This window comes from Myodes glareolus, chromosome 12, assembly GCF_982192425.1.
Source record: "Myodes glareolus chromosome 12, mMyoGla1.1, whole genome shotgun sequence".
Lineage (NCBI taxonomy): Eukaryota > Metazoa > Chordata > Mammalia > Rodentia > Cricetidae > Myodes > Myodes glareolus.
Genome location: NC_142037.1, coordinates 24,955,186 through 24,982,980, shown reverse-complemented (window position 1 = coordinate 24,982,980; position 27,795 = coordinate 24,955,186). Strand labels below are relative to the sequence as shown.

Sequence of the window (27,795 nt, the reverse complement as noted above, 5' to 3'; positions counted from 1 at the left end):
GGAAGACAAAATCACCTTCCCCAAGTCTGTCTTCCTCATTCATTGCTCTGGGCTTTCTTATTGCTGTTGTTTTTGAACTTTTGACCATGCTACTAACCAGAGGGGCTCAGTTCCTGCTCCAGTCACCAGTTCTGTGATTTCTTTGTTTATTCCTTTGTGTCTAGACGGACCTTTTGCTGGGATCAAGGTTTTGCATTTACTGCAGTCTCGTGGAGAATGATGGGCGGCTCCGTAGACTGTGAAATAAACCACACGCAAACATTTTTCAGCAGCCCGATTGACTGGTTGTGTTGGTGCTACAGGCTTTGTTGCATGTAGGCCCTTCCTATATCTGACCATATCTTAACGTTCTAGAGAACCCATGCTGGTTTGTGTAATGGCGGAGCTGTTTATAGGTAGAGTCCCCAAGGACCGTTACTGCTTTGGGACCAGGTCATTTCTCAGAATGACACATCTTTGGAATGTTAAGGTTTCGTTAAACTTCTATGCTGAACTCCTGAAAAAATGAAGTCCTTGCTGTTTCATTATATTCAAAAGGAAAGAAGCATATAACCAGCAGGTTGGTTCCATTTCACGTGTGCCACAGGAAGCCAGCCTTGGTTAAATCTGACCTATCTTGAGAAGCTTAGAGAATTTGTGCAAAAAAACTTTTTATAGTCAACTTTCAATTTATTTCAAGAATTCTTTGACACTCATATTGTGTTCCTATTTAATGTGGTGGAGGCCACTAACAGCCACATGAGCCAGACAGTGAGCTTCCAGGCTAAAATCAAAGCAAGTTGCTTGATGTGCATTGTAGGGTTCTGTTGTAATGTAAAGACATGATAAAAGCTAGTACTGCCCCTAAGTGAAAACCCCTCTGGGAAATATCTACTCCTTGAGAGAAGCATTAGCTGGTTCTCTAAAAAGATCCTTTACTTCGTGTGCTCTAGAGAGAAGCACAGGACCGTGATAGGTTGCTGTCCACAACTGGTGACTGTAGCATCCAGCCGTCTGCATCTGTGTGCTTTGACATAGACCTTTGGTTCAACTTACTGCCAAAGCTACTTTATAGATGGTTCTAGGTGTCTCCTCACAGTAGAGAGAGACTGTTGGTCCAACTTACTGATAAAGCAACTTTACAGATGGTTCTAGGTGTCTCATCACAGTGGAGAGACTGTTGATCCAACTTGATCCAACTTCCTGCCAAAGCTACTTTACAGATGGTTCCAGGTGTCTCCTCACAGTGGGGAGAGACTGTTTAAATAGTTCCAATGCTTAAAAATATAGCCGTTGAGTTGCTTTGCATGAAGACAGTGCTTGCACAGACAGATGCTTTCAAAGCCAATCCTTGGGAGGAGCTAGAAGGCAGGACTTGCATAATGCAAAGAGCTAAACTCTGAGGCCTGAAGGCAGATGGCAATCTAAGTGACCTCTCAGGGGAGCTGTGGCCCTAAAAAGTACCAGGGATGCAAGGACGACTCTATCTTCACCCTCGAGGTTCCAGCTGGGCCTGATGATCAGGAAGAAAGCATGGGATTCTGTTGGGACAAAGGCTTCACATGGACTCTAAAGATCCAAAGCCGCAGTCCATGTCAGTCACTTATAGTCGGGATTCACAGAGCATGCTCAATTGTGCGTGGGACAGGTGCAAGGGCTGGGCTTAGGGTAGCTCATTGTGAAAGTGACCGAGCAGGTTGGAGTTTCCCTGGGTTTGCTTGTGAGGATGTCCTCTGTGGCCAGCTTACCATTATCTTGATAGGGTCTTACTTTCATTCGCTTCATTAGTCAGGAAGAGCCTCTTGAAGGTGGAAACGTCACCTGCTTCAAGGAACCAGAGAAAGGTCAGTGTGGTCTTCTTGGGCCCACTGTTTCTATGATGCCTTTTTAGCCAAGATGCATGAGTTGGTCAAGTCACAGTTAACCCACTGCCGCACTAATAGATGAGCTCCCCCAGAGTCTAGGGGTTGTGTGATTCACTCCCATGCACAAGGGCATTTCAGAGAGCTGTGATTTGGGGGCTGAAAGAGTCAATCACTTGCGGTCTGCTGCTCTGGATGAGGGGAGGGACTGTGGTCTTGCTCTCAGCCAGCTGTATATAGAACAAACAGCTCCAGCCCCTAATGAAAACCTGGCTGGCTCCGTGTGTGCCCAGGGGGACTCCTCTGGGAAAACAGCCCTCAGTCACCACCATCCCATGAAAGGGACAAGCTGTCAAATCATGTGTGTGAAAAAGAGTTTGAATGGAAGGTAATTTGTATGCCTTGGGAGGACAGAAAGGTGAGTTTGGGGAGTGGGGGCCGAAATAGTTAGAGATCGGTAAGATGGTTGCGAAAGCCTTTACTATTCATGAAGGCTCTGTACTCAAACTGGTTTGCACATTTTCCCTTTCCTAATGGCTGGAGTGCGCTGCTGGGCCGTGGCAGCTGTGTGTGACGGGGAGCAGGGCACTCCAGCCTAGCATTCTTGGCCACGGGATCAAGTTGTGATGGATGAATGTACACTTGTGTATTCTAACTTAAATACAATATTTATATATCAGGTTTCGCTGCTTTTCCAATTGTAAGTGACTTATTGCAGGTTGAAGCTCAATCATTCGACGACAGAATCGTAACAGATCGGTAAATGAGCTTTCTAAAAATGCATTAAAACCATAATCTCAGTATTGGGGGGATATTTAAACCTACAGCACTATAATTTAGTAGAGGTTCGTGGTGCCGATTTATATATGAAACTCTAAGTGTATATTATTAAATAGCCTATTTGTCAAGACATGACCTAGATACAGATTTGATTTATCACCACATAGCAAGTAGTCATTGCCCAGGTTTCAGGCGCCAAAACTGTTCCCATGCTTCGGTTCACACGGGCCCGTGAACCCCAAAGGCTGTACCCACCAATACTCATGTCTTAATAGTAGAATTCTACTCTTCTTTCACACCCCGACTCAGAGGCTGTCTTTGCATCACGACCTCTTCCGGTTCTTCTGCTTCGCCCTGAAGACTTGTGCGCGGTAGCGCATCAGACTGTGGTCCACAGCATCCATACAGAAGCAGCACCCTCTGTCCCTAAGTATCAGACCCCAGCCCTCTCGCCTCCCTGATATAAGACCACATGCCACATGCATGTGTGCACACACAGATGAGGTGGGAGAGAGAGATGAGGAGTCAGCGCATAAAGAACACTTGCATCTCAGAGATGACAAGTTGTCATTTGCCCCTTTCGGGCAGGAGGAATATCAATAATAATTCTATAGAGAGATGATCGATGCAACTAGTATTCTAGACTTTGATCAAGCATCTTGTTCAAATGCAGAGACACTTTTGGAGGGGTTTAGAATATATAAAAATGATTTAGTATTCTTTAATATTGGCCGACGTGGAGCTAGAGAGATGTCTGAGGGTATAAGAAGCCTGGCTGCTCTTCCAGACGACTGAGGTTCGATTCCCAGCACCCACATGGCAGCTCAGTGCCGTCTGTGACTCCAGTCCCAGGGGATCTGGACCTTCTTCTGGCCTCTGTAGGCAACAAGCACATAGACATAAACACAAACAAGCCATTTATCCGCACAAAACAATAGAAGTTATAAAACATCTTCCTGTTGACCAACTTCATCTAATGAGTTTTGTAGATTTACAGGTATCCAGTGGAGCAATTAAATGGAATTGGCCATCTGTCTTTTGAGAGCTAGTGTATATGGCTAGCTTCTTCATTTATCACTGGCTCCCAGAATCTGTCGCAGACTTTCTGTAAACACATCCTAAGTCTAAAAATGTCTCAATATAAACTTTCTCTTTTCTTTTTGCCCTGAGCTGCCGTTGTTTGCTTCCTGGGGCTCGTGAGGGAGGGGCACTCTGAACCAAAGGGGTCCTGCTACCGAGCTGCCTGCCCTGGATTGGACTGGGACCCCACTAAATGACTTCCTGACTTGGCGTATACAGACAGGAGTTCTGTGACGCTAAAAGCATAGCTCCCATCCAAGGGAGCTGCTAGCATTAAAGAGAAGACCGAAGCTAACTGAGCACAGTAGCCATTTAGGAGAAAAATGAGATATGACACCCTGAATGATACCCATAGGTTTCTAGTCATGTTTAATGATTGTCAACTGTTGGAGTCTCAGGACTGGGGTGTAACTGTTAGCTGAATCGCCAAGGTTAAGTGTTCAGTTGCCAGCTTCTGTCCTCCTGGCTAAATCGTAGTCTCTGTTGTGGGCTTTTGCTAAAGATTTTGTTAAAACATCTCTTGTTGGCACCCTCTTTTCCTAAACCTTCTCTTTGTTTTAGCCTCCACCAAGAAAAAAAATAATTAGAATCCTTTTCCTTCTGCCCCTTTATTTAAGGCCATGAGACAAGACATCTTTTGTCTAGTCATAAAAGCTCTTTCCTTTGCATATTTACTCAAAAGGAGTGATTTCTTTGAACATCCACCCCCCAAGTCTGAAGCTCACACATGAATTCACGTAGCCCCTGTGTGGCCAACTGAAATCAAAGTGGCACTCAGAGGAAACACAAGCCCTGTTCATAAAATGACACACGACACGCTCAGTTGTGAAGCTGGAACTATTACTGTCCAGATGAAGGCTGCAGATCAAGGATGGCCAGGACAGCTCTTCGTTTCCTGTTGTTGTGATTGTCGTCATCATAGTTCTTAATTTCCACGATGTATCCCTCATGTTTGTAAGAAAGTAAAACAATTACAGACTTTCTTTTCCCTTCAAGACACTGAGGTACACACTTGCTACACAACAGCGCTACGCTCTGGAAAGTAAACCGTAAGAGCAATCCCTGAGTGGTAGACATGGTGGGGTCATTGCTCACGTGTTTAAACATGCATTTCCAGCCTGGAGATGTTGCGTGTGCCCTAGAAAGCCACACAGGGCTCGTTTCCTACCCGAAGTAACTCACGGGATACACAGTAGAACAGTACAGCAGTCTGAAGTGAAGGTGGGGGAATATCAAAGACACCGTGTGGAAATGGGAGACACATGGAAGAAAAGAGGAGACTTCTGGAGAGGAACCTGTCTGGGGGAAAGTGTTGCATTAACTGTAGAGGCCTAAAAGTCAGGAGTCATGTCATGCAGGGGAAATGTTCTGCTTGACACTGTGGTCCCGGACACAGACTGTCATGCTCCTGTCTACACCTGCAGAACTCTGCAGTGCAGACTGCACCTAGTGCAAACTGTAGGCTGTAGTGAGTAACAATGAGGCAGATACTGGTTCGTCAGTTGTAACAGACACACTGTGCTGAGGGAGGATGTTTGTGGTGGGCTGAGTGAGAACGGCCTCACAGTCTCACGTGTTTGATACTTGTTTCCCCATTGGTGAACTGTTGGGAAGGGTTAGGAGAGGTGGCTTTGTTGGAACTGTGTCACTGTGGGGGCGGGGTAGGGATGTGCTATGGGACAACAGTCTTTTATCCTGTCACTTGTATTATTTTTAATAAAATGCTGGTTGGCCAGTAGAGGTGGGGCAATGAAAATGCTGGGAGAGAGAAGCACAGTCTGCAATCGTGACCCAGCCTCAGAAGAAGCAAGATGTGACTGTATGTGCAAAGCCCTGGGTTCCATCCCAAACAATAAGAGTGAAGAACCATGAAGATATCCAGCAATAGCCAATCATCAACATAGAACTGAGGGCATACAACTCAGTGGTGACAAGATACCCCCACCAAACACACAACACATACACACACACACACAAGGAAGAAAGGGTTTATTTTGGCTTATAGTTTGGAAATACAGGTCTGCATGTCAGCAGGAGCCTATGTCAGCTGGTCTTACATTTCCTCCTCCATCAGGAAGCAGAGAGAGAGGAACAGTGATGCTCAGACCCCAGCCTGTGGAGCAGTGCTGCCCATAGTCAGGGTGGCCCTACCTCTCCCATTTAAACCTTTCTGGAAACAACCTTACAAACATGCAGAAGTATGTTTCCATGGTGTTTCTTAGTGCAGTCGGGTTGATGATGAAGATTAACCATCACAGCATGCTTTAGGGGCTGATCACCACGGAAAATCACCATCATCAGCCTTACGGAAAGATTTGGGATTTCAGGAGAGATGAACTCTCAGAAGAGAGATAGAGGAGGCACGCACGCAGGCAGGCAAGCATGCACGAACGTCAGACTTCCAGCCCCGCCCCCCACCGCCGTGTTCCTGGATGGACAGGAGGCCGGCTCGAAAGGCCAGAAGAAATGGAACTACAGCGGAGAACAGCTGTCCCAGCAGAGTCCAGCAGGCAGGAGAGGGAAGAATGTGGTGGGGAATTGGTTGTTACTAGCGCTTTTTCTAAGACAGGGAGAATAAAGAGGACTGAAAATATCTACGGAGCCTGAGGATGATGAGGAGAGACCTGGGGTTGGGGAAACATTTAAGACGGTGACAGTGAGAGAGTTGGGCTCAGGAATGGAGAATCCTTTGAAGGAACAAATAGGCATCCTTTGAGGGAACTGGAAGGTGGCTTTTTTATTTTTATTGACTGTTTTCTTAAACTATAAAAGTCAGTCTCCAAGATAAAGCTATGGAGACAAATCTGTTAGAGATAGAAGTGGATGAAACGGTAGAAAGGGTGGATCTTAAGACACAGCCTTGTGAGCTGAGCGGTGGTGGCACGGCCTTTTATCCCAGCACTGGGGAGGCAGAGTCAGGCTGATCTCTGTGAGTTCAAGGTCAGCCTGGTCTACAAGAGCTAATTCCAGGACAGCTAAGGCTACAGAGAAACGCTGTCTCAAAAAAAAAACAAACAAACAAAAACAAAAAAAAGGAAGGAAGAGAGGGGGAGGGAGGGAGGAAGGAAGGAAGGAAGAAAGGAAGGAAGGAAGGAAAGAAGGAAAAGCAGCCTGGCAAGCAAAAGAAGCCGGGAGATTTATTATCAGAAAAAACACAAGGTGGTCTTGCTATACCCAAGATTTGGGGTTTCAAAGAAAAGCTAACAGAGCAGGCCAGCATTTTATCAACTCTGTCTTCAGTCAAGAGTTACCTCACATCCATGTAGTGTGCTGATGGCGTTGGCTGAGTTGAAATTCTGAGGCCTTTGCATTTGAAATCCCCCACAAGGGGAAGCATTCTCCACTCCAAAAAAAAGGAGAGCATCACACAGAGAGGCTATAGTTTCTGTCTGGAAATCCAGTGTCCACGGAGGGGCAGAATGCGGGCGGAAGCAGAGGACTTGTCTCAGCAGAGTTTTATTTTCTTCTTCCCCATTGCTGCACACAGGTGGCTGTAAGCTGAGTCAGCGAGGCCCCTGGTTACTAGCTGTAGACAGACGGCTGCTGGAGTGGGGGGTCTGAACTGAGCAGCACTGTTCTGTTATGAAGCTAAGATGTGACTTCGAGCCAGTAGATTGGCCCTGTTGAAGAACAGAGCTGAGTGGTTCCAGAAAACTCTCAAAGTAGCGTGGCTATATCATTTCAAAAGGAGGTTTCCATCTGTCAGCACTTGCTCCACCTCTTCCCCGGCCCGAGCACCTGGTAGTGACTAATCTAGCGTCTGTCTGGATGGATTTTTCTCTTCTGGATTTTTATATATATGGAATCATATGGTGGGAGCTTTTTGTCCTTTTTTTTATATATATAAAATTGTGTGGCTTATATAGCCCAAGAATGGGAGCTTGGGCCATCACCGCTGTTTATTGTAGACCAATTCAGCTATGTGTTAGGGCGAGTCACAGCCATGTAGCTTAGAACCAGCCACAGAGGTCCTCCTACCACTCTGGCCAAGGTGAAATGGCCACAGGGTTGTCTAGAGTCTGTTGAGACCTGTGGTTGCTGTCCTGGCTGGGGCTGGGGCTTCAGGAGCCAGGACAGTGAGCTGTGACCTTGGCATGGTTATCTTTAGGCATCTTGGAGCATTAAGGAAATTGACGTTGACATAAGGTAGCCTGTCTATCTGTTAGGTGGGTAGTCTGTTTACTCTGGGCAGTCAGAGCAGAACAGAAAAACGCAACAACTTCTACTCAGAGGGTCACTTTGCCCTGTTCCCAGTGTCTTTGCTTGTGTATGGAAACATGAGTGTCAGAAAGAGTACTTACAATGTGGACTCAAAGATCCGATCATTAATGCAGTGGTTTCTACCCAATGTTTCACATCTGCCCAGCGACCCAGAAGAGGTGGGTTTCTTTCCTGTCTTATTTAAGCCATTTAACATTTTGGAATTATTATTTCTACCTATTTAGTGGCTTGTTCTGCCGTGCTGAACTTCTTTCCCCTATGCTCTCTGGGAGACAGAAGGCCTGTCGGGACACTTCTCTCCCTCACAGATACAAAAACAGAGGAAGGAGTCGGGTCTCTTGGATTTTGTAGCAATCTTGGTCAACCATTGGAACAGAATTATTCAGTGTATACCCTACTGAGGTTCGTCATCAGCCGGGTGCTTTAGTCTGTACCCAATACACACTTGAAGGCATTTTCAGCCTCACTTCAATTCACGAGTTGCCTTAATTTATTAAGGGTAAGAAGTAAGAGCATGCTGAACCAAACAAACATCTTTTAAAGCAAGGTTCAAACCATTTCCCTTGCTCCCCAAAGCCCTCTTAATACCAAAATATCGATTTAAAGTATGTTTGTACTATTTCTTCTTAAGTTGCTTTCTTTAAGATCTTTCAAATACCTGCACTCTAATACCCGTGACTTAAGTTTCAGAAGCCTCTGTGGCCGTATAAACGAATTGCTTTAGAACTAAAGCAGGAGCCCATATGTTCAGAGGCAAGAGATTTTTTTTTTCCCAGAGAATTTAAGAAGACAGAAATACAACCCCCCAGAAGGAAGGATGTGTGCTATTTAAGAGCCACCCATGGGAAATGGTTTATATTTGCTAACATTTATCGCATGATGAATACTCACGTGCTGCATTTTAAATGATCTGATTTGGGCAGTGAGTTGGCTGACGTAGACACGATCAGCTTCACATGATCGGGCAGCGCCATACTGCTTTTCAAAATGAAGTGTGTTAATGAAAATTTTTACAGCTTGCCCTTTCAAGCTTTGTGGGCACAAAGCTGTGGACTCTTTTGTCTCAGAACCTATTCTTGTTGCTGGTCTCCCTTGAAGCCCTTCTGCTCTTCTCTCTGCCTGGTAAACTTCCGGTGAACTCCAAACTTGCCTGTACCGTTCACCCACAGGCTTAGCATGCTGCTGCTGGGTGGCCAGCCCTACCGTAACCTGAACAGAGGAGGAGTGTCCTCTCCGTCAGATGGCATGGGCCATGCCTTGTCCCCTCCCCTCCGAGAGGCTTCTCTTTGTCACGCTAAGGGTCTGATTTCACTCCAGCCTGTATTGCCCATGTGTCCCCCTCCATCATGGCCTGGGAAGCAGGATGTTATCTACATCCGTGTATCTCTAGAACTTGGAGTGGCGCCAGGTCTCGTGTTCAAGCAGTATTCCAGAGGCTGGAGCCTGAAGCATGTGCAAAGAGGTAACAGATATGCCTCACGGTCATTGGGTTCTAGTCACAGCAGTGTGCTCCTGGGGAGACAGCTCCGAGCATTTGAAACACAGAAAGTTGCTTGGGTTTTCTTTCATTTTGCTTATTTTGAGTCTCATAAAAACAGTGGCCAGGACAACTTTTTCTCCACGCCTGTAGTCTGACCGTTCACCACTGGCTGCTGAGGGAAAAGCACTTTTTCTGAATGAAGTTTCCTCCTGCCTGGGAACTGATCCACCCTTCTGACCTCGGCTCCCAATTCACACAGAAGTTTGTTTCTCTGGGTAGTGAGGTAAAGATGGTAGCTTGAGGGAAGGGCACTCACTTCCCTGCCTTTCGGGCCTTGGTCAACAGGGCCTCTTCTTGGGCATCCTCCTGTTGACCAAACAGGGCCTCTTCTTGGGCATCCTCCCATCCAGTTGGGAGCATTTATCGCATTCAAGATGAAAGAAATCAATTCTGCCGTCTGCCGCTGCCTCCAATCCCAACCTCGAAACCTCTGAGAGTAGAGATGACTTTCTCTTCACTGGTCCCCAATACCCGATATAGTAATGGAAGTAAAAATAAATTGAGTTCATCTCCTCCAGCTGCCCAGTGCTGATAACTGACTCAGAGATCCATTTCCAGCCTCGGTTTCATGTAACGATGCTTATAAAAGTAAATAAAATTCCAATACAGAGAGAGGCACTAGTGGCTTCATTAGAGAGATGGGGTATTGAAAAGAAAGGGTGGGGAGAACAAACCAAAACTAACCTACAGTTACCAGCCAGTCAGGTGTTTCCTGATAGACCATTGTGTGTGTGTGTGTGTGTGTGTGTGTGTGTGTTAACTGATGTGATGATTATGGCATGTCAAATCATCGAACTTTGTCAGCTTTTTGGAAAGTAAATATTAAAAGAACTATGAATTAATTTTACATTTTATTTCATAATCTTATTCTCAGTTTGTCTGTGAGTTTTACCTGTAACATTATAGCTAAAGATGGCAAGGGACTATCTAATAGAGTTGTAAAAACTTTCCATGATTTACTGTCCCTTAAAGACAAAACAAAAGACTGTGTGTCTATTAAAAGACCTTGTCCATCCTAATTAGGAGGCAGCTGCTTCCATACTTGTTTCCCCGTTTCATTATATAAACTGTTCTGACTGTGATGTAGTAACACAACCTCAATTGATAATTAGCGTGGAGAATGCACTTGGCAGCGCGATACAACAGTATCAGTGGTATGACTTTGGCAGTCGAAAAATGCCAAGCGTGATCCAACCACCAGTGTAGAGCTGAACAGTGCCAGGTAGTTCTGGACTTACTCAATGCCCCTGTAAAGTCTGATCAATTCCAGTGTTAATTCAGACCTCACAGAGAAGTACCCAAGGCATAGTGCATATGTGTACATCCATATATGTACATACAGTGTAATGGATATGTTTACATGTTATTACAAAGATGTTTCCTTCCTAGTCATAATCTCTAAAGAAAACCTTTTAGATTGTTCCTCTCAAAATTATCATCGTCTTTCGAAATAATGTGTTTGAACTGATGAGCCCAGGCTAAACACCACAGGGCTGACTCTTATCCTGGTGGGTGGGGCTTTCCTGTGGACTTCGCAGCCTTTCCCTAACAGTGTTTGTGTTAACTCAGAGAGTCCACATCAGCTTCTCTAAAATTATGCAAATAATGCTTATTGTAGAGCTGGGGAGTGGGGTTTTCTTCTTGTTCAGTGTGAGTGGTTCCTTATTTGTATTGTATCCGTTGGTTCATTTTCATGGTGCTGGGAATGGAACCCAGAGCCTTGCTTATTCCTGACAAGTATTCTGCCGCTGAACTAAGCCCCCAGGTCTTGATCTTTTACAACATGGTCTCACTCTGTAGCCCAGACTGGGCTAAAACTAAAATCCTCCTGCCTCAGCCTCCTGAGTGCTAGGGTTACAGTTGAATATAAGTCTATGCCCAGCTCCTGGACAAGGTCTCTTATTCTCTTTTGTCTCTTATCCTATCTGAACCCCATGTGCATTTGACACTCTCCAGGATTTCATCTCTGTAGGTGTTTTCAACTCTCACCTCCATGTTGTAGAAGGAGCGGGCTGCATCCTGCCGCCCAGCTAGCTTACTCCTGAAATAATCACACAGAAACTGTATTCATTTAAACACTGCCTGGCCCATTATCTCTAGCCTATTATTGGCTAACTCTCACATCTTGATTTAACCCATTTCTAGTGATTTGTGTATTACCACAGGTTGTGGCTTACCAGGAAAAATTCTAACCAGCGTCAGTCTCAGGCAGAAGCTTCATGGCGGCTGCCACTCTGACCTTCTTCCCAGCATCCAGTTCTGTCTTCTCTGCCTACCTAAATTCCACCCTATCAACTAGGCCAAGGCAGTTTCTTTAATAACCAATGAAAGCAACACAAATACAGAAGGACCTCCTACACCATTTTTACCTTCCCTTCCCTGCCCTTTTTATCTGGTTCTCCTGTCCCTATCCACACTACTTGTAGGTCTCTCTTTGGTGCTGGATTTTGCTTCTTTGGTGTTTTTCAAGGACATAATGGCTCTTGGATCCTTTCTTTCTTCTGTTTCCTGACTTGTGTTCATGAAGCCCATATATTAGTAGGTTCGTAAGAAGTGTCCCATGATGTTTCTGATGCATCTGTATTCTAGGATTTCATTTGGCTGCTAAACTGGTTGGTTACAAAAGTTTAGGTTGACATTCTTTTCTTTTAGAACTTTGTGTGTCCTTTAGCTTTCTTTTGGTTGGCTGGAGCAAGATGCTCACTGTAACTTTGAATTTCTACCCTTATTTATACCCTGTTTTTTTTCCTCTTTTCTGCTTATGCTTAGTGTTCTGACATTTACAAAGCTGTGTGTGTGTGTTTTGTGGTTTTCCCTTTCTCGCTCTGCCTTTTAACCTATAGACTTATTTTTTTCTAACCTATGATTTTTGTTCTTTTTTCTTTTTCAATAATGTGATCCTCCTGCCTCAACTGTCCAAGTGACTGGGATTGTAAGCAGATGCTGCTGGGTTCAGCTTGCTTTTATGTAAACTGTTCCATTCTATTTTATATATTCTGTCTTCTTTCAGCTTTTCTAGAACCTTCCTAGATTTGTACCCTGCACTATTTACACAAGTTGAGACTATACAAACTGGTACCAGGAGTGGGGATTTTGCTATGACAGGTATGACTGTCTTGTTTGGGGAAAGATTATGGAAGGGTGTTGGAACTTTGGGCTAAAACAACCATTGACCGTTGAGAGTTCAGTGGGCTGTTCTGTGGGAGTTTGAAAGATAAAAATGTTGAGAGCAGTGCAGCCCTCCATGGCTTCTGCATCAGCTCCTCCTTCCAGGTTCCTGCCCTGCTTGAGTTCCTGTGCAGACTTGCTTTGGTGGTGTGCAGTGATGTGGCTGCATAAGGTGAATAAACTCTTCCCTACACAGCTTGCTTTGATCATGGTGTTTCATCACAGCAGTGGAAACCCTAACCAAGATAAAAGTTGACCTTTTAGTGAGACTTGGGTTCCATCTTCCTAGACATTTTTTTATATATAAATGGAAATTTCTCAAAGTTCAAAGCATATACGTCTGAAATCTGAAACCATTTGTCCCCTAGTGTTTAGAATAAGAGATTGTCAGGCTGTAGCTGCAATCTAGGTGTTCCAGGAAGAGCACAGGATCAGAAGGAGAGTGATGTACTGTGTGGTACAGGAAGAGCACAGGATGGATGTAGGAGAGTGATGTCACTGTGTGGTATAGAAAGAGCACAGGATGGAGGAGAGTGATGTCACTGTGTGGTACAGGAAGAGCTCAGGATGGAGAAGAAAAGTGATGTACTGTGTGGTACAGGAAGAGCTCAGGGTGGAGGAGAGTGGTGTGTTGTGTAATACAGGAAGATCACAGGATGGAGGAGGAGGGTGGTGTCCTAATCTTGGAAGTCAGAAATAGAAAAACTTAAGCTGGCTTAGGTCACAACTACCTGTACTTCCAGTACTCTGGAGGCTCAGGCAGGAGAATAATTTCAAGTTCATGGCCAACCTGAGCTACTTAGTGAAACTATCTCAAAATGAAACAAAAAAAAAATAGAAGGCAAAGTACAGGAGAAATGGAAAGGTTTCCCTGTGGCATGTGGATAGACTCCCTGCTATCCAGAACAGTCGTGACAAGGAAGAGCAAAGTTTAGGGGCCCAGGAAGCAGTATTCACAAAAGTGTAGTGTTAACTAAGGTTTCTGTCCTGCCCAGTTCCTGCAGTCATTAAGTCCCAAAGAAATGCATAGAGGTCTACATTAGTTATAAAATGATTAACCTATTAGCTCAGGCTCCTTATTAACTCTTATAACTTATATTAACCCATAACTCTTGTCTGTGTTAGCCACATGGCTTGGTGCCTTTTTCAGCAAGGCAGTCACATCTTGCTTGTTCTGTGTCTGTCTTCCTCTGTGCCTGAGTGATGATCGCAGACTGAAACTTCTCTCTTCCCAGAATTCTTGTTGTCCCGCCTCTACTTCCTGCCTGGTTGCCCCACCTATACTTCCTGCCTGGCTACTGGCCAATCAGATTTTATTTAAAATACAAGTGACAGGGTACAGACTATTGTCCCACAGCAATGTATCTCTGGGAACAGACAGAAATGGGAGCCATGGAGGTGGGAAAAGGGCTGGACACAAACCCATGCAATGACTGTCAGTAGGAGTGCCAAGACCGCTCAACCGGGAAAGTCAGAAACTGACTGAACAAGCTAAGAGAGGAAGCAGACTCATACTATTTGATTTTCCTGAGATTTCTTAGATAAGACACCAAAAGTACATGCAACAGAAGGAAAAGAGGACTGGGGATTTAACAGAATTACATGTGCTTTGTATAAAGGATATTATCAACAGTGGAAAGCAAGAGATGCAATAGGAAAATATTTGCAAAACAGGATAAGGAACTGGTATTCTAAATATAGAAAGAACTGCAATATAATAACAAAAACCAGATTTTTATTTAAAAAAGAAAAAAAATTGAATAGACAAAGATGTGGAAGTGACCAATTCCTATATGAAATTGTTCTCAACAGCACTCATCATCGGTATCACAATGATGTCATGGCATGCCCGTTAGAAAAGATACTGGAAAAGCATGGCAGGAAATGAAAGGACAGGAAATAGTGTTGCTGAGGATGAAGAGAACTCATCCTGCTGCTGGGATGGCAGCGTGAAACAGCTTCTGTGGAAGATGGTTCAGTGTAGTGGCTCTTGACCTGTGGGTCACGAGCCCTTTGGGAGTTGAATGACCCTTTCACAGGGGTCACCTAAGATCATCAGAAAGCACAAATATTTACATTAAGATTCATAACAAAAGCAAAAATACAGTTGCGAAGTAGCTATAAAGATAATTTTAAGGTTGAGGTCACCACGACACGAGAAGTTGTATTAAAGGGTTGCGATGTTAGGAAGACTGAGCACCACTGGTTTAGTAGGTCCTTTGTGTTAGTCAGATTTTCCTGGCTTCAGTGGCTCCTCTCTACCTCAAGATCAGAATATCAAGGACCCAAACAGATGTTTTGCATTGATGATCAGGACCCCAAGTAGGGAACAACCCAAGTATTCATATGTAGATGAACCCACCTTGGCATTTTAACTTTAAAAAAGAATGAAAGAACCAAGCCTTGTAAGGTTAATAAAGAAGGCAAATGCCTTATTACTGAGATAACCGGAGCAGCCAAATTCCTCTAGACAGAACATGAAATGGTCCCAGAGATATCCAGTGAGGTCAAGGGAGAGTGACTTACAGGGGACAGAATCTTGATGTCAAGATGTACAAAGGTTTGGGAGGTGGAGGCTGTTGGTGTTTGCTAACCCTGTCAGCATACTTAGTGCTACTGAACTAAAAGCTAAAAAATAGCTCAAAATAGTTAAATTGTAGCATACATTTTTTTCCACAGTAAAACATGACTATATTGAGGTAGTTTTTCAAATGTCCAGGTACGTGGATTGTAAAGTCTCTATCAGAGGACATATGTGCCTCTGTTGGGAAGAACCTGCTAGTTGAAGGTCCTCCTTCATTTTCCTCCTCTTTTCCCCCAAATTCACACCCTGTATACCCCCTACAAACAGCCCTCTCTATTTCCAGCTGCCCCCCTATCTTCTGGGGCCCTACCCCCTTTGGCGATACTGTGCGGACTCCTCCAGAGAGATGATCACCCTCCCTCTATGATATCCCCAAAAGACTTTTCCGGTCCCCAACCACACTGAATTGTTTCAGCACGGAGGTAGCTGCTGCTGGCAGCATGAAGCATGAATTGAAACAAAGTCTACGCAGATAGCTTGATTATGGCATGTTTTTAAAACAGATAGGATGGATCAGAGAATCATTTGCCTTGCAAGCATAAGTCCTTGAGCTCGGTCCCCAGAATGAATAAATAAAATCCTGTTGGCATGAGCTTGTAATTAACACTTGGGAGGCAGAGGCTAGAGGCTTGATGGCCAGTGGGTCAAGCATAGTTAATGCGACTCTGCCTCAAAGGAGATAGATAGAGTTTTTGAGGATGATACCCATCCTCAAATGATGATACAGAGGTTTACCTGACTTCTGTATACTTCTCTCTCTCTCTCTCTCTCTCCTCTCTCTCTCTCTCTCTCTCTCTCTCTCTCTCTCTCATACATATTCCTGCAAAAAGAAAAAAGAAAAGAAAGAAAGAAACCTGAAATCTTCTCTTATAGTACTCCTCTGAGAAAGTCGGCAGTGGCCTTTCCCTCCAGTTCCCAGAATAAAACACAAAGCCCAAACACAAAGCCCACAGCTCGCCCTGAAAGTAGCTTGAAGCGACTGATGGGGACACAGTAGAGCACCTAAGTTCTCTCTGACCATCCCGGTCTGCAGAGCCAGGCACTAAATCTTACTGTCGATGAGTTAAGAGCATTGTTTTATTGGTTATAAAACTCATGTTCTCAAATACTTGCCACAGGTCCTGCCCATAAATGAAATGATCTTACACATATTTCTGCTACCCCTTGCATAGCAAACCCCCGCCACCGTTCCAGCATCAGGAGGTTGAACGCAGCTGCGCCATTAATGAACGAGAGCAGATTCTAGCCAGTGACCTCCAGATGAAAGGCTCATTACTTCCTTATGGGTCTCCAGAGCCGTTTGGTCCCATAGCATGCCAACACGGGATTTGGGCTGAGGAGCTGAAACCTTGAACTATTTAAAAAAAAACTTGACGTAGTCCTTGATACAATTTAGAACGATTACATTCTATTGTGCCAAGAGTTCCTTATTAAAAATCAATTTAATTGTGCATACCCCATCTGGTCAGAATTATAGTCTTTTATGGGGAGAAAACACGACTTCATATTTACCTGATATTCTATAGTTTAGCAGTATAACCATGTAATTATGTAGAAGCAGAGGCATTTCATAGTACTGAAAAATTAGTAATTAAAGACACTTTTAAAAATGTTTACCAGACTTCCCTTTACCAACTTTGTGGCTTTGGGCCATAACATTGAACTTGTTGGATCATCTGAAATTTGAATGGAAAAGAAAAAAAAAGTAATAAAATGTATAATCACGCATCTTATGCTATAATTCATTTGATGTGATAATTTCCATTTTATTTTATGCTTTTTCAGATTCTGTTCCTTTTAAACAACATCGATTGTTCCAAGAGTATTCATTTGCATGTTTTTACTCAAGGAATTTCGATAATAAACATTACTTTTTCTTTTAAGTTTGCTTTTTGTTGTCTGCTGGGTCAGTCTCAACTGTCTTAGCAATAAACTAGCTCAGAATATTACTGGGAACTATTTCAGACTGGAATGGTGAGGAAGACTTTTGTAACCTGCTTCCCAAACCCCAAAGAACCTCTGCATCTTTAACTTGAAATCTCAGAAAAATCTGGGTTATTTTCTCAATGAGTTTTCCATTTGGAAAGTGTTTTGTTGATATTACAGTCTTAAAATATCAGGAGCAAATTAGTTAGAGATACAGATTTGATATTGAATTGCCTCCACTTAAATGTTTTGAAAATAGCTTATTCAATATGCACGATTTGCCATGAATAGCTGTGGTCTTTAGGCATCAGTTTATTGTGGACCCTTGTGCCTTTCTCCTCTCTGTGCTCCGATTTCCTCACCATGAGATGAAATTATAGTTGTTAAGGTGGCGATGAGGTTCAAGTGAACTAATCCACTGGGGGTGTAACAAGGCCTTGGACTCCTTAGCATTCTCATATTTCATTGGAAAGTGAAGATAGTGATCCATTGTGAGAGTAAGGGTCCATTCTCAGAAAACAGCTGAGTTAAGGTGAATGTATCATGTGCTCACTTGGCTTCCTCTTGAAGTGTTAATATTCTGTGAGCATCCACTGCTGCTGTATTCCCAGCCCTGGACCAGGTCTGCAGGATGCTGTCATGAATCAAACCCATACAACCTTTGGTCGTATGGGGTAATCCGAAAATGCAGCAAAGATTAAAGAGTGTGACAGGCTAAGAGAAACACGAGTGTAGTGGGGTATGCAGAAGACTGAGTTCCATGTAATTTCAAAAGTTGAAGTAACATCTATGTGCTGTGATGATAACGGTCATGCCTATAGCTGACAATATTCCTCCCATCTGCCCCTGCTTCTGCTCAGCCATCCACAGAAACGGTGGGACCAGCCTTTAGTGTTCTCTCTTGGGTTCAAATAAACGCATATGAATGTGCCTCTTTATACGCTCCTACAAGACCTAGGCCCATGCACACCATTCTCCTTTTATTGTTCGTTTTATAGGTCTGCAGTTTTTGCTTCTGGTTTTTACCCATCTAATATTGACTGAACAAGGGAAAACTCTCCCAAGAGTTAAAATGGGGCCGTGCCTGGCTACCACATCATCTTTTTGAGTCTCTGCTTCATTTTGGCTTCTCAGTCATACAACTTATCAGACAAAAGATCACCTGAGGGGCAAGTTTCTAAAGCCTGTCACCTGCCTTGCTGTTGCGTCTCATACCCCTTCCTCTCTATTACACCTTTGATTGTGTTTTCCCCTTGATTTCCTATGCACGTTTTTTAGTGCTTAATATTTTGTAGATCTGCTGCAGTCACGTGATCTCTACTGATGAACTTCAGTGTCTGGGCCAGAGAGATGGTACAGCACTTGCTGAGGAAGCTTGATCATCAACAACAAGTGCCTGAACACACATCAACTATAAAGTGAAAATGGATTCTCCAGCATTTTCTTTGACCTCACACATACTCAATAACATGTTGATCATATACAATAACAAAAATTCGTTTAGAAAGAGTCTCAGCCCCTTACCCTTTGCCAACAATGTTGTAAAATAAGGCAATGATTTTATAGACCAGTGCTTTTATCAATGGGAAATTGATTTCCAGAAATAGAATTTTAGGCAAAGGACATCTTTAGGTTTTGGGTTTTTGTTTTGTTTTGTTTTGGTTTGGTTTTTAGTTTTTTTGGGGGGTGGGTTGATTCAGATGGTCAGGTTAAATGGGAGAAAAAGGAAAGCAGCAATTTGTCATTAAAACAAATGTCTTTAATCCCAGTTCATTGTCTCAGACTTGATGTGTAAACTCTTAGATGATGTTACAGTTTCCCTTTAGGATGAAGTCAGATGGCTAATTTATTCCATCATCCTCTGTAAGACTCTTTCCCCTCTCTTATTCTTCCGGGCACCTGGAAGGACAAGCCATCCCTTCCCCCAGACCAACAATTATCTATTAAACATGATGGCTGTCAGCAGGAGCAGTGACAGGTATGAGCGTTGTTCCACCAAGGTTGAACAATGGCAGCCGCTCCTCCAGACGGGAGCCTGTACCATTAACCAGCAAGGTTCCTGCTCTTTCCAGTTCGGCAGCAGTTAGAGCAAAGAAGGATCTTTCTCCAAGAAGGAAAAGCCATTTAATAAGTTTGGGTCAGTTTGCTCATAACAGCCCAACGTTTGAGGACCCAAACCCCAGGAGCTTGGCACGCGGCAGTGCTTGGCAGGCCTCCCAACAACCCACCGAGTCTGAGGCTGCCCAGTCTAGGCTCTGGCTTGGCTCGTTTAAGAGCATTCCTGGTTAATAAGAAAGCTAAGGCAGAGGAATCTTTTCTCCCATTAATCCACAGGAGTAGAGCACAGCGGCCGCAAGCTTGCCGCCCTGCAGGAGCTGCCAGTTGAGGGCACAGGCCGTCTGTTTGCATTGAGGGCGCTGTTTGGTCTAGGAACCTGAGAGCCAGTGGCCCATCCAAAATGACCTTAGTGTTCAGGAATTGGGTGGTGCTGCTTTTTACATATGAATTCACATTTGTATACGACTAAGGGGTGTGAAACCCTGATTTTATAGTGTGTCAGAGAGGCATCGCGTACCTGCCTCGCAAGTAAATAAAATAAAAAACTAAGTCCGTTGGTATAAATGTTTGAAAGTACAGTACACTTTCATACTTTCCCTTTACCTGTGGAAACCTTCCTAAAATGAAATCAAGTTTGAATTTTTACGGGGGGGTGAGGGGGATAAACAGCTCATGGGTTGTGAAATTATAGAATGGGTTTGGGGGAGGAGCTTGTTTTGCATATTTTGGGTTTCATTTTCCTCTACCCCGCCTCCCCCCCAAAAGAGTTCTGGTCAAATAAGCGCGTCTAATCATCCAATGACGGGTGATTGCAGATGAAGATGTTAAAATGAGTTTGTTTACACGCCAAACCCCGGCAGCACCTGCAAATGATAAAAATGTGCGCCAGCCCAGCCAGACTGTGAGGAAGCAGGCCTGTGCCAGCTGAGCCGAGCTGTGGGAACAGCTGCTGCTGGGGGGTGGGGAGGGGAGCGGGATTGGGGCGGGTGATCAGAGTCCTCACTCTGACTTGCCCCCCCCCCCCCGGAGGTGATTGGTAGGAAGAGTGCCTTCACTGTCCCCGAGAGTCAATTCAGAGGAGACAAGAACTCTACTAAGATTTTTTTGCCTTCCTTCTTACTAGGAATTTTCACCAGTGTGGGCATCGTGGTCACACAAAGTTTGTACTTGCTCTTTCAGTGATTTCAGTAACCTTTCAGTGATTTATTTTAGGAATATATGACCGTGTGTAGGCCCACATTTGTGAAGTTGCCTAACTCACGTCCAGTGCTACGCTGGTCCCTTAGGAATCTGCCGTGGACACAGCTTGATGCACCAGGCTAGCCTATAGGCAGCATTTTTCCCCAGTGCGTTACTGACAGTTGGGGGTCATGTCAGGTCATTGTTGGGACTCTCCTGGGCTGTGTAGGGGGTTCAACAGACTCCGTGACAATTAGCATCCTCCTTCAGGCGGTGACTGTGGAGGGGATCTCCACACAGTGTGAAATGTCTCCTCCTTGGAGACTGGTTTGTAGCTGAAAACTGCCTCAGTTATGGAAATAAAGCACAGATGTTTTGAAAGCTCAAAGCACTGGAAGGGCACATGTGAGTCTCACTGAACAGGCACATGTGAGTCTCCTCTTAGTCACTCAGAAAGAGCCATCTAGCAATAATGGCAGTTCAGGCCCATGGTATGTCCCAGCAAGATGTAATAGGTACTTGAGTTTGCTCTTCCTTTTTACAGTCCTGACTTTTCAGTGTGAGTTTTGTTGGATTCGGGGCATTTCAGGTTTAGGCTCGATTTTGTTGTTGTTTTGAAGGATTTTTTTGTTTGTCTGTTTTTATGTCAGTTGGTCTTGCTATGGAGTCTAGACTGACACCAAGTTCAAGATCCTCTTGCCTCAGCCTCTGAAGTGCAGGGCTTTCAAGAGACATCCTTGTTTTGCACCTTGATTTTTCTTTTCATGATGTGTCTAGGAGCTTGTTCTATGACAGTCAGTGCATATGGAGTTATAGCATTCTCTAGATGGGTTATTGTGCCTGTTAAACAGATGAGTCCTCTACAGCTATCACTGCGTAGTGTATGCAGGTCCTATTTTTCAGATAATGTCAAAGCAAACATTTTTTTTTTGTGTTGAGTACTACATGACTAAATCTGAAAACTCTGGGGGATATTTAATTAAAAATGAAATTTCTGAGGGTCTCAAATGTAGCTGAGTGGTGGAGTGCTTGGCCTGGAATAACCTGGTCTCTGGGTTCATTCCTAGCACCACAATTACAGAGCAAAGAGGCAGACAATGCAACGGGCTACTGGGGCTCTGCTTGCTGCTTCCAGGAAGGAAGGAAGGAAGATAGATAGATAGATAGATAGATAGATAGATAGATAGATAGATAGACAGACAGATAGATAGACAGACAGACAGATAGGATGGAACAAAAGAAGAAAGTAAGGAAGGGATTAGGAAAGAAAAAAGGATAGATAGATAGATAGATAGATAGATAGATAGATAGATAGATAGACAGATAGATAGACAGACAGACAGATAGGATGGAACAAAAGAAGAAAGTAAGGAAGGGATTAGGAAAGAAAAAAGGAAGGTAGATAGGTAGGAAGGAAAGAAGACAGGAAGGAAAAAAGAAAGAAGGAATGAAGGAGAAAGAAAGAGAGAAGAAGGAAGGAAGGAAGAAAGAGAAAAGAAAGGACAGGAAAAAGAGGGAGAGAGGGACTGGAGAAAAGAGGGGAAGAGGAGAAGGCAAAGAAAAGAAGCAGCAGCAGGGTGTGCTCTGACTCTGCTAGCTTGTGAGACAGAGTTAGGAATTCCACTTCATTCTAAGTATTTTTTTCCCATGCTTTTAAAAATGTCTCTCTTGGTTAGAATACATGTTTTAGATTTTGTTTTTATCTGTTGGGCAGTCTGAGTTGTAACCAATGTAACAGACAGATGGTATTACTTCCTTCATCCCTGTATGTTGTCAGGGCTGGGTTTTTTTTTTAAGTTTTTGTGACTTGCTAAAGTTCTGGCCACACTGTTTCACTGAGCCTTCTAAACTTTAGCCACCTGCCTCTGTTCTGACGTCATTCTGGGGAGAAGTGGGGAGCCAGCTCCATTGTGTCCCTTTGCATGTTAATGGCCTCTTCTCATTAAATATAGTCCATTAATTTTATAAGATTTCAAAATTCAGGCTGGGGGAAAGATCTAGTTAAAGAGCATGTTCTTAGCATACATGTGGCTGTGGATTAGAGGCGCCTCAACCCCAGAAGTCAGTAAATAATAAATACATTATCTCCTATGTCAGCTCATCCTCCATTTGCATAATGAGGTTTTAGAAATTTTTCTTCTATTGTATCGTTGACTATTTTTCTAAATTTTTTTTGTTATTTTAATATACTTTACATTTGTGTGTGTGTGTGTGTGTGTGTGTGTGTGTGTGTGTGTGTGTGTGTGTGTGGCGGGGGTCAGAAAGATAGTTCAGCCAATAAGGCACTCAACTGCTATGCCTCCATGACAGAGTCTATACTAGGCTGTTTTAAGATTTTTTTTTCCCTGCCAATGGAACTAATACAAAGCTCTTCACTTTATCTTAAGGCAGGTTCTTTAGACAAGGGCAAAAGGCAGTCACATTCTTCACCAAAAAAAAATCACCAAACTGCACTCTAGGCAGTATATCCATGCTCCTACTAGTATGACCCAGTAAGCAGTGAGTAAGCAGCGCTTAAAGCATTCCACTGCTTTCACAGCCCAAAGTACCAAAATCCAAATTTCTCCAAACAGCAGATGGTCCAGCCTATCATAGCAATACCCAGTCCCTGGTACCAACCTCGGTCTTAGTTTTTTATTGCTGTGAAGAGATACCATGACCACAGCAGCTCTTTAAATTAAAACATGTAATTGAAGAAACTTGCTTACAGTTTTAACAACTGAAAGTCACACTGAGGGACATGTGACCCAAAAAGACCTCAAAGCCCACCTCTACATTTCCTCAACAAGGGCATTCCTCCTAATAGTGCCACTCCCTTTGGGGGCCATTTTTTTTTTTCAAACCACTCTCTTGGGAGAGGACTCCTGTGGGACCACAGTGAGTCTCTGTGTGTCTTGAGTTTTCTCCTAGAGAATTGGTCCTCGACAGCTTTGATTGCTGTCTTAGTCGGTGTTCTGTTGCTGTGAAGAGACACCATAACCACAACAACTCATAAAAGAAAGTGTTGAATTGGGGCTGTCTTACAAGTTCAGAGGTTCAGTCCATTGTCGTCATTGTGGGAAGCATGGCAGCATGCAGCCAGATGTGGTGCTGGAGGAACTGAGAGGTCTACACCGAGATGGGCAGGTAGCAGGCAGAAAGTGAAACGCTGGCTTGAGTCTTTGAAATCCCAAAGCCTGCCCCCAGTGACACACTTCCTGCAATGGCGTCGGAGGTCCTTCTGTATTTCTGTTGTTTTCATTGGTTAAATAAAGAAGCTGCCTTGACCTTTTGATAGGGCAAAACTTAGATAGGCAGGGAGACAGAACTGAATGCTGGGAGGAAGAAAGCAGGATCAGAGAGCTGCCCGCCATGAAGCTGCCAGGTCAGACATGTTGAATCTTTCCCAGTAAGCCACGAGCTCGTGGTGACATACAGATTATTAGAAATGGGTTGAATTAAGATGTGAGAGTTAGCCAAAAAGAGGCTAGAACTAATGGGCTAGGCAGTGTTTAAATGAATACAATTTGTGTGTTGTTATTTCGGGGTATAAGCTAGCCAGGCAGCCGGCCACTTTCACTACTACACTGCAACAAGGTCACATCTCCAAATCCTTCTCAATAGTGCCACCCCCTGTTGACTAGGCACCCAAATCTGTGAGCCTCTGGGGGACGTTCTCATTCCAGCCACCACAGTTGCCATTTGTCCTCTTGATACCACCATTCTGATTAAGATTGTAGTTTAATCCGCATATCCCTGCCAGCTAAGGTTGCTGACTTTTCCCATGTGTTTACCGGCCCTTTTACATCACCTTCTGAGAATGACCTGACCAGTTAACTCATTTTCTCATTCACTGATAGAAGTGTTTATTTAGTGTTTAGTTTTTCCAGAGCTTTGTATATTTCAGTTATTAATCTGCGATCTGGTGTAGAACACTTTGCTCCATAACTGCTCATGAATGATAATCCAGCATTTTATTCACTAATACCCACAGGTTACCATAAAAGATGATTTAAGCATGCTTGCTCCTTCTCATCTGTGTTGGCCTTTGCCGAGGTAGAGGACAGCCAATCACAGAAGTTACTATTGTGTCAACTAAAAGCATATATGACCGACAGAAGTGTTTCTTGGTTTTAATTAGTTATGATCTTTAGCTATTTGATAAAGTCCTACAAACAGAAAGCATATTTATCAAATCAGTTTTTATAGGTGAAAATGCATGAAGTTCAGACTCCTTCAGTCAACCAGAAAGTTGACTTTCTGGTATAAATTTGTATTTGTTATAAATTCTTTATCCCTGTGAACATGGCATATATGACCTCCCAAAGTCAGTGCATCCTTAATATAAATATTCTTTAAGATATTGATATTTATGATATTGGGGATTTATAATCCTTGAAAGGATAATTGTCACAGTCCTGGCACACAGTCTCTCCTGGCAGCTGTGTCCAGCTGGTGGTCTGCATTCTTGGCTACTTCTCCAGTGAGTGGAAATATTTAGGTCAATATTGATATAAAACTTGACGAATTTTGTTCTCTTGCAGCTTTGGTTCGCCTTTGTTAATGGATTTTCTGGGCAGATTTTGTTTGAGCGCTGGTGCATCGGCTTGTACAATGTGGTAAGCATCCCCCCCCCCACTCTGTCTGATAGCACGCAGAACCCCAGGGCATTCCTTCACTGTTTATGTCTGGGAAGTGTATCTGAGCCAATCGTCTGTGTACTTAGCAGGCAGTGCAAATAGATCTTTTGGGCCTTTGTTGCGGTGACACATCCTGCAGAAGCCCAGGCTCGCCACACGTGGTTTCAATCACAGCAGATCATTCTTGAGGAGCCCCATGAAATTATTAACCCATATATCTTGGTAATAGACCCCCTGGCTACCCCTTTGCTAAATGCTGCTGCAACATTTTCAAGTAAAAATTTCTGTCCTACATGGATACGGGCAAAGGAAGTACGCATAGGACCTAGTGAGCTTTCTGCCCTTCTTGGAAGAATGTCTTTGAATTCTGACTTCTAGTTCCTTGAAGAACTCTCAGCAGTGTCTTTGAGGGTTTTGTTGTTGTTGTTTGCTTGGGTTTGGGTTTTTTTTTCCATTACTTGATGGATAAATACAAAAGTCAAAAATAACTATAAAGTATAAGCTAAAATGCCTGGTTTTCTTGGTTTTTGTTTCTCTGGCAGAAAGAACTAAGGGGCGGGCAGATGTGGCTAAACGCCATGGTGACCCATCTATGGGTCACTGTAGTGGCTCGTCTCTTGAATGGCTTTGCTCTCCCCTACTGCTTGGTACACCAATCCTGGCTTCTTGCACTTCATGGAATTTCACCTCGGAAGTAGCCGCCCCAGGGAGGTGCAGATGGAGTTGGGGGGGGGGGGGCGCGTGGCTAAAACAGCTCATGGGACTGCGTGTATCAGTGGCTGTTTAGCCACATCCTCCAGCCCGCTTTTCTCAGTAGCTGTAAAATGCTGACTACACAGCATGACCTGGGCCTATGGACTTAGTGGTGAGAAGGATCAGTGTGTGGGCTCAGACACTGGCCAGGCTAGGTTCTGCTTTTGAGGTGAGCTGTGATGGTCAGTTAGTGGACCATGTTACCTGCTGCATCCTGTACTACATGCTTGTGCAGAGCTACTAAAAGGTGAGCCGGAGAGAGAGAAGGGCTAATTTAGTGTGTTAAAGCTCTCCTCAAACCACCTACCCCCACAACCATGGCTCAAGGGCCTCACTTCTGTGTACTGACGAGAGACTAGAGATGGCTAGAAACTAGACAGATAGATGATAGATGGGTGGGTAGATGATAGATAGATGGATAGATAGATAGTAGATAGATAGATGGTAGATAGATGATGATGAGGAGGAGGAGGAGAAGAAGAAGAAGAAGAAGAAAAAGAAGAAGAAGAAAAAGAAGAAGAAGAAGAAGAAGAAGAAGAAGAAGATAGATAGATAGATAGATAGATAGATAGATAGATAGATAGATAGATAGATAGCAGACAGAGAGTAGAGATAGCTAGAGAAGCCACATAGAAACCCATGCTGTACACCTAGTTCAGACATGAGGCTGATCCCTTGGAGGATAGGCTTCAGCATTAAGGACAGCCTAGGATGCATGTCACCCTACGGAATGAGTAGAGTTTAACCTGTTTTCATGCTCAGGTTATGAGGGCAGGATGGTTTTCTTCGCTTTAGATAGCTTCAGAAAATTCAACTTAAACCTAAGAAATTTTAGGTGATGCCTGAGCCCCATGGGCTGAAGGAGGCTGAAGAAGGGTGAAGGACAGTGTTGATCAAAGCAAGGCCCATAGTCCACTCACAGGAAAAAAAAAACAAAAAACAAGGATTTGTTTTTAAAAACACAGATTCCTGAGCCCTCAGTCACTCAGTAGAGAGTGCCTCAGAGATGTGCATCTTCTTAAACGATTGCTCACAGGGAGTGCGTGCCTGTGGAAAGTTAGGAATCACTGTGACCGCTAATGTGTAGGGTAGGGAACATGTTTTGTGTACACAGTGCCCACCAACCAATAGAGAAGAAGGCTCTGTAGTAGATAAATCAGTTCTGAGGTGAACCGACCCTCAGTTACCAGAGTCCTAGAATAGGTATTAACGTGGGTGCTGGGGCATGATAGAAGTGCTCGGCTGTGCTGGAGGTGCTTGTGAGGCTGGGGGTGCTTGGGAGGCTGGGGGTGCTTGTGAGGCTGGGGGTGCTTGGGGGATTGAGGGTGCTTGGGAGACTGGGGGTGCTGGTCAGAAAGGTCTTTCTACTTGCACCAGACCAGCAGTCCTGCAGTCTCTTCCACTAGAAGCTTGAAACCTTTTGAGAACATGAAGGGATTTTCATTCATTTGTGAGTATCATGGCAAAGTATCCGAGGCTGAATTCTCTATATAGAAAACAGACTTAGATGGTCATAGTCTAGGAAACTGAAGGTCCCACATTGGCCAACCTTTTTATCTGTTCAGCCCCGGTGAACCCCTCACCTGATTCCCTGACACTAGGCCCTACCTCTTGAAGCAGAGGCAGGAGGATCTCTGTGAGTTCGAGGCGAGCCTGGTCTCCAAAGCTACAGAGAAATCCTGTCTCGAAAAACCAAAGGAGGAACAAAAAAGTAATGCATTTGACAAAGGAAGGCTGATGTCATGAATACAAGAATTCCAAATTCAAAGGAAATCAACCTGACTATGTCACTAAAATGAATAAAAATGAGGTCCCATCAGTAAGTGCCACACAAGTGTTTGAAGTAGTTCAGCTGGTGTTCCCAAGATAAGACCTAGCCAAAAATAAAAATGCAGGCACAAAGAAGCCAGTCAGCCAGATTTCAGACGCTTGCAAAGCTGCACACGCTGCCATCCCCAGCAAGCTCCCAGTTGGTGGACCAGCTATCACTGCGGAGTAGGGGGCACCGGCCATCACCAGGGGAGCGGCCATCATCACTGCAGAGTT

The 27,795-nt window shown here is 44.1% G+C and overlaps 1 protein-coding gene across 7 annotated transcripts in view; it reads left to right on the top strand.

Moving 5' to 3' along the window:
* The window catches only part of Atp8a2 (ATPase phospholipid transporting 8A2), a 577,323-nt gene that overhangs the window by 390,711 nt on the left and 158,817 nt on the right, over positions 1 to 27,795 (top strand). For all 7 annotated transcript variants that reach the window (XM_087912148.1, XM_087912155.1, XM_087912154.1 and 4 more), the window contains exon 28: positions 24,901 to 24,975. In XM_087912148.1, the coding sequence (XP_087768274.1) occupies positions 24,901 to 24,975 (75 nt within the window). The remainder of the gene's footprint in view (positions 1 to 24,900; positions 24,976 to 27,795) is intronic.